The sequence below is a fragment of the Eschscholzia californica genome, unplaced genomic scaffold (assembly GCF_041429995.1).
Source record: "Eschscholzia californica isolate CP2 unplaced genomic scaffold, dmEscCali1.0.p SCAF_1, whole genome shotgun sequence".
Taxonomy (NCBI): Eukaryota; Viridiplantae; Streptophyta; class Magnoliopsida; order Ranunculales; family Papaveraceae; genus Eschscholzia; species Eschscholzia californica.
This window is the reverse complement of record NW_028238198.1, coordinates 68151114-68158731: the sequence shown is the minus strand read 5'-3', so window position 1 is coordinate 68158731 and position 7618 is coordinate 68151114. Positions and strand designations below refer to the sequence as shown.

Genomic DNA, 7618 nt, shown 5'->3' with positions numbered 1-7618 from the left:
TGAAATACTAAGAAAAATACATAAATGAGACATAAATAATAAAGTCACTTAAGCACAAGGTAAATTTAAACAACCTTGGGGTACCTAATTGTTGGAATATATTATATGAAGAACATGTTCCTCCAAATTTGAAAAGCCATAAGAAAATAAAGCAGCCAGTAATAAGGGTAGTTACGTACCACGAGTCTGAAGACTAATCTAAGTTAACTAAACATTGCAACAACAATGCAGAAAATTTGGTCAAATAACTTCCGTATAAATTTTTGTATTTGTGAAAATATACCATTATTTTTTTCTTGTCTTTAGCTATCTAGGTGTTTTTGAAATTTCTAACTGGTTGCAAAAGGTTTGTAAAACTGGTCTGAAGAGGATTTCAAGTACTATTTCCATTGATTGCATCACATTTGAGTTTTTAATCAAATAAAATACAAATATTTAGATTTTTAACCAAACAAAAACAAAAGTGGGAGAGAGATAACAGAAAACTACAAAAGCCAAGATTAACTTTGAAATTTGTTGCAAACATCTTTTATAAGATTTGCAATTTCGGGAAGAAACAAAAAAAATTAAAATGTTTTTGCTAACAGTTAATTGTTCGAATCTGTTAATGTGAGTAAAGAAAATGAAAGAAAACGGTGTGACCTCTTTTATGTTTTTTTTTTTTTTAAGAGAAAATATTGAAAGTGGATTTGGTTGGAAAGATAAGGAAATATATGTGAGGATCGTCCTACGTGGGAGAAAGGCAATCTAGCAACCAATAATATAATGTCTCGGTCATCTCCACTCATTTCCAATTTGTTTTGAGTTAGATAACCACAAACTCAACATGGTATCAGAGCTAGGCCTGCATGTGATAGGCTTAAAAGGCACACGTGCTCCACGTCACCTGAAAACAAAAAAAGACATACGTGTTAGGCTCAAACATCGCCACACGTGAGGGGGCGTCTGAGAATAATCTTACATAGAGAATAGTGATCTAGCAACCAATAATATAACATCTAGGTCCTCTCCACTCATTACCAATTGGTTCTGAGTTTGACGATCACAAACTTAACAATTTCCTTTCTAAATATATAAATTTCATCACATCTAATGAAAAATTGTATTTAGTCTTTATAAATATTTTGAAGGTACCGATAATTTTAAATGTTTATAGTTTTTTTGTTAATTTTGACTCATTTAACCATGTATCGTCTACAAAATATTTTCTTTAGTATTTAACTGAGAAAAATAATCATTAGGGTTAATTCTGTTTTGGCCCCCGATCTGTGACCAACTCACCGCTTTCGCCACATAAGTGTCCGGCAGTTCGATTTGTCTCCCAAATTTTTTCTAACATTCCAATTCTACCCTCATGCCATTTCTGTAATTTAATTTCTTTTTCTCATTGTCCACGTCACCTCAATAATTTCACATCACCTTCTTCCACATAATAGGTCGTCGGAGAAGGTTACCACTGGTCAGCAACTTTTTTAGGCGACCTTCATTTTTTGTCTATTATTTTTATCTTCTTCTTCCCCAATCTTTCATGTGCTCCACCCAGGGGCAGAGCTATAGGTGGGCTAAGCCGGGCTGCAGCCCGGGTCCCTTCTATTGGCTTTTTTACGATGTAACCCCAGTCTTCCCACTTGACTTATACTTTGCGTTGAGCTTTTTAACAAAAGACTTCAGTAGCCCAGCTGGTAAGGCAATAGGTTTATACCCATAAGGTTGTGTCTTCGAGCCCCCTTACTAGTAATATTTTTTTTAAACTAGTTCATATATTAACATCCACAACTATATAACATAAATAAAGTTCTTCACTATTTTAAGGTAAAATTTTTATGTATATTTCTCTTCTATTTTAAACTAGTTCCCTTACTAGCAATAAAGTTCTTCACTATTTTAAACTAGTTCCTACATTAACATCCACAAAAATTTTTATTAGTATCAAACCCAATAATGTCTACTTTGTACAAAAGATAGATATGGATGGATCCAATGATACAATGATGTAGTTCAGCCAAAATACTAAATTTTTTCCAAATATAAATGTGAACTAGCACTATGATAGGGAGTGTATAGAAATTAAAAATTTTCGTGAACCCTTAATATAAGTTCAACCCGCCCATACTCAAATTCCGAGCTCCGCCTATGGCTTCACCTCCTTTCTCTCTCTATCTTCTCTTTCTCTCTCTTCTCTTCCATATCTCTCCCTCCCTCCTCTTTTCTCTCTCTCTCTCTCCCTCTTCTCTGTTCCGACGAAGGAAAATCCCCTCGCCTAAACAGAGAAGAAGGAGAAGAAGAGGGAGAGAGAGACATGGAAGAGATAGAATGAGAAGATAGAGAGAGAAAGGATGTGGAGGACATGAAAGATTGGGGAAGAAGGAGATAAAAAAATGAAGGTCGCCGACAAAAGTTGTCGGTCGGGGACCTTCTCCGGCGACCTCCTCTGGGACCTCTTATGTGGAAGAAGGTGATGTGGAATTATTGAGTTGAAGTGGACAAAGAGAAAAAAAGTAATTAAATTATAAAAATGTCATGAGGGTAGAATTGGGATGTTAGAAAAAGTTTGGAGGCCAAATAGAAAGTTCGGGGGATCAAATCAGACTGCCAGACACTAATGGGGGCCAAAACAAGAAGTTGGTCACAAATTGGGGGCCAAACCAAAATTAGCCCTAGTTATTATGAATGTCAGTAACGATGTCAAGCAAAATATGATCTTCGAGATACAGAGACAGGTGAAGTACTTTGGTATGAAATTTTTTCGACAAATCAAAACTTTATGATAAGTTCAAAATTAAATGTTTCATCAAAAAAAAAAAGAATTTCAAAATTAAATGTCTTGAAATTTAATGAACCTCAACTGTTAGCGTTGGAGTTCATGGGACCATCTTTAGATGTCCCTCTCTCACTTTATTTTATAACTACTACAGACTCTTAAACCACATTTTCTCTTACTAGCTGCCCACAAACAAGACCAATAGTTTGTTGGAAAATCTCTGGCCGATTGCTAGTTTCTTGTTTCTATAGTTGAGCCTTTTAATCAAATTGTATGTGCAAAGGTGGATGCTTTTCCCACAAATCCTTAATAGAAAATGGGGCAGACTACAGACCAAAAATGAGTGTCTTGGGATAACATGAAAATACATTGCTATTATTAGAGAGACTAAGTTGTTTATGTCATGTTTTTTTGGATACAGCAAAATATATTATAACGAAACGATGAGTCACAAGAAAGATATCAACCAAGATACATGAGGCAAAATAGAATAGCCACTAGTAAAACCGAGCGGAGGAAGCATAAACAACTGCCACTTTGAAACAATACCCAAAACAGACCGGACTATTGCATATCATTAACAACATATGCCAGTAGAAAATGTAATATGAAATTCGAAAGTTCAGACGGGACTATTACATATTGTTGTCATGTTTTTTAGCACTATATTATTTTATAAGTTCTTTATTTATAAATAAAAATTCCGCTCCTTATGTTTGCTTAGAATAACTAAAAGCATCTCCAAGGCAAAACTCAAATAACTCCCTATTAGTTATAAGTATCAAATCTCAATTCAGTTTTCATTTTTAAGTGGGAAATTTGAGATCCTAGAAATTTTATGCATCTCCAGTACAAATCTATAAGGTTGTTTTATTACTTATGTAGCACATATCTTTTTAAATGTAATTATTTTAAAAAAAATGACGAAAATGAAAACTATTGGCTTATATTCAGTTCTTGATGACTAAGACAACTAAAAATATCTCCAGAAGACACTTTAACTTGAAATATGTTCATATGACTAATGCTACATTATCTTTCTATATAAGAACGTCGAGAGCTTACTATATACTAGATATTAGCTTTAGAAAAAGCCATGGTTTTCAGTGTACTCCTTAAGTCAATCGAGGAAGAAAAAAGAAAATTTAGTTAATTTAAATTTTCAAAAAACCCTTATAATTGGGTATGGGTTGCACATAATATATGCAGCATACCCTATTTATAGGAACATTCTTTAGGAATCATATAATCCAATGTAAAATGAGTGTAAGAATAGATGTGTGCTTAGTCAAAATCATTAAGAATAGATGTGTGCTTAGCCAAAATCACTATTATGCAATTGTGAATGTTTTCTAGGATCAACATGTAAATTAACATTTGCAATCAGTATTGGAAGTATCAAATATCGGAAGAAAGGAAGTACTACAATAAAATACTTAATTAATACTATGATTAAAGAAATAAAAAAGAAATATCTTAATTAATGATAAACATGACTTAGAAGATTCTCATTATGTTTTAGCATTAATTATAGATCAGTCCAAAAATGATAAATACTAGTATAAAGGAAAAAGATTTCATTTTCTTTTCCATTTTATGGGAAACCAAAAGATATTTATACATAGACTAGATTATCAAGTTTCAATAAGATAGATTAATTAAAAATCAATTTAGCTTGGTTTCGTATTACTTTCCCCGCAACAAACTTTTAATACAACCAACTTTCAAATAAAACGTTCTTTAGGAGTAATACATAAACCTATTTTAAAGAAAACTTGTTCAAATCTACCTATATTCATTTTCCCAACAAGAGTAAGCAAGAGGCTTATTGTCTAGAATATGTAAAAAGACGATATTACTCTTTGTCCTGTCATCTAAGACACGGCGTACTCTTATCATTTTTGTTAATTTTGCCTCAAATATCAATGCCAGCCTTTTACTCAAATTCTTTCTCATTTTTTCCACAAAAACTCAAGGTTAGTTAAGGTCCACTCATTATGGTTAATTAGCTTTTAGAGTTAAAACATGACTAATTTACAGAAGAATCCTTGCTATACAAGTGATTTGAAGATAAAATAAAATTTAATCTAGATCCAAAAAAAAAGAGAATAAACACAGCTTTAGGTTTTGGCAGTGGTAGATCAAGTGGGTTCCATGTTAAGTTATTTAGGGACATAACAAAAATAGAAAAATGAAAAAGAAAAGAGTAAGAAGATGTAGATCTAATCTCTCTTGATTTTTGATTAATAAATAAATATGAAACCCATCTTGGAGAAGTTCTCTCTCTATATATATATACACACACACATACACACACATAAATATGACAAAAGGCTAGACTCATCCCACTAGCACTTAGCTAAAGTTGTTCTCCCTTTTCCCTTGTGAATCCTAAATCTAGGTCTTTTTCTTCTTGTTCTACTCCTATATCATCCCACTTTTTGAAATAGATCTCTAAATCTAGCTCCCCACCTATTTACTACCAAAACCCTAGGAATTGATCAACATGTTTATCACCAACTCTGATCAACCAAAAAAGTCACTCCAAATCAAAGAAGATGATAAATTTTTCTCAAGGCTTCTATCCAAAGAAAACTCTAACTCATTTAGGGTTTATTATGGAGTTGCTAGTGGTTCAGTTCCATTTATGTGGGAGTCTCAGCCAGGTACACCTAAACATCCTTTTTCTAACACCACTCTTCCACCTCTTACACCTCCTCCATCTTACTATCTTAATTCCCAAAGAAAACCCATAACCAAGAAAAATTCAAGATCCAATCTTTTGGACATTATATTTCCAAAACTAGGGTTAAGAAAAAATTGCACTATTAGTGGTACACCTTCAATTCTATCATCATCAACTTCTTCATTCTCATCATCTTCAACTAGAACATTAATGAATAATAATTTCAATAAACGAAGTCGATTTTCGAGTACTAGATCTTCATTTGATTCAAGATTAGGAGATGATATTGAAGATTCAAGTTTTGGGTCATCATCACCTACATCAACATTGAGACTTAGTGTTGTTAGAAGTAGACATGAAAAAAGTACTACTACTGGTTGTTACTCATTGGTGATTATGAAGAAAGCTTTGTTGTCGATCCTCGCCGGCAAAGGATCTGGCAGTAAAGTTAGTAGTACTAGTAGTAGTAGTAGTAGTTCTTGATTTGCTTAATTAGATGAGTTTGTTTCATGTAATATATCTATCTTTTATCTCTGTGAGAGATTGAAAATAAGGAAGAGATCAGATGACTCTGAACTAGTCTAAGTTCTTGTCTTGCTTAATTGGTCATTTGGTTGTGAAAAATCAAAAATGTGATGGGCAGTAAGTACTTAACTGCCATGCAAATATTTGAGAAGATATGTACCTTATTTATGATCTAGCTTGATTAAATAGGATCACACTCTTCTTCTTCCATTCTTTTTTTTTTTTTTTTAATGTGTCATTACTTCCAACCCATTTTTTAGTACTTGCTTTTGAATTTCATCCCTTACAAGAATGTGAGAATAATCCCACATAGCTAATTCTAAGTCCCATAATCAATAATACAGTATCAATGTAGAGGCACCCTAACCATTACTAATTGATTTTAGTTTAATATTAACAAATTTATAGGGCCTTCAACAAAAGAAAAACAAATTTATAGGGCAAATAGGGTCATTTGAGGATAGTCCAAAAATGGCATGATAGTCCTAAACTTTTTTTTTGTTGAGAACGCCCCTCTTTGTTAAGAAACATTAAATAAGGTACTTATTTTTCGTGGATCTAGAGTACTAGCATTAATGCAACATTAATGATTAGTTAAAATTTATTCTACAAGTTTTGAGACGCTGGGATTCATGACGTGCTACCTATTGGTATCGGGAATTAAAAAGAAAGCTAAACACCAAGGCCTAAAGTTAAGACGAATGAGACATGTTAACCAACTTTGATACACCACATCAGTTTAGCCTTAATTTTTATACTAATATATTTTCTTGTCATGTGGGGATGGGGTTACCCTAAACTGCGCATGATTTATTTTGATAATGTTACGATTAGAATATTGGTCTCTTCAATTGAGAAGTACATTGGACCGTTGAACCAAAGTAATGTTCACTTTTGCATTATTCATTCAGTATCTTAAATCAATCTCCTAAACGATGAAAGCGCTTAGAAAGTTTCATTCTCTTTTACTTTTTGTTTGGATCATTTTAAAAATCAGTACTTTCTAAATAATTACGAGACATTTTCACAAAGAATACTTGCTCAAGCCTAAACGCGAGTTGCAATAAAAAAAATGTATATAAGCAAACAAAACAAAAGAACATATCAAACTGAAAGAAAGAGTTGCAAACAAAAGTTCATCCCCTTACTAGAGGAATGAAAGTTTTGTTATTATTCACTTGGAGTTGTTGAGATGGAGACATCAAAATAGATGTTTTCTTTTGTTTGTAAGCAGAGACACTTTGGTTATTAATATCAAGTGGGCCTTGTAGTTCATTATTTGAAAATATCTTGTGCCAATGAAAGTGTATTCAACCAATCCAAAATAATGTCAGAATTTTTGGGTTTGGTTTTTGTCACTTCTTAGTTCCTACTCAAATATTGTAATTTATTCAAGCAATGTATTTAACCCAACCTAACATAAAAATCGATTGGAGTCCACGAGAAAATGACGCAGGCAAATCACTGATTTATATTTGTGTGGATCGAGTCAAATGATAATAGTACCAGACAAATAGACAGATAGTCAGTGACACTATTCTTTATCTAAATTCTAAACTCGTTGAAATATTCTTTTACAATATCAAATATATTAGCCGTTTGAGTTTATGTCAGAGTGGCTCATGGGAGCAAGTATGGTGAAGAAG

At 32.7% G+C, this 7618-nt stretch overlaps 1 protein-coding gene across 1 annotated transcript; it reads left to right on the top strand.

The window, feature by feature from the left end:
* Positions 1-5053: 5053 nt before the first annotated feature.
* Positions 5054-6182, top strand: LOC147568578 (uncharacterized). Its single transcript, XM_086654982.1, has one exon. It carries the CDS (start codon positions 5268-5270, stop codon positions 5928-5930), a length of 663 nt encoding a protein of 220 aa, XP_086511108.1. The 5' UTR covers positions 5054-5267; the 3' UTR covers positions 5931-6182.
* The last annotated feature ends 1436 nt before the right edge of the window (positions 6183-7618 follow it).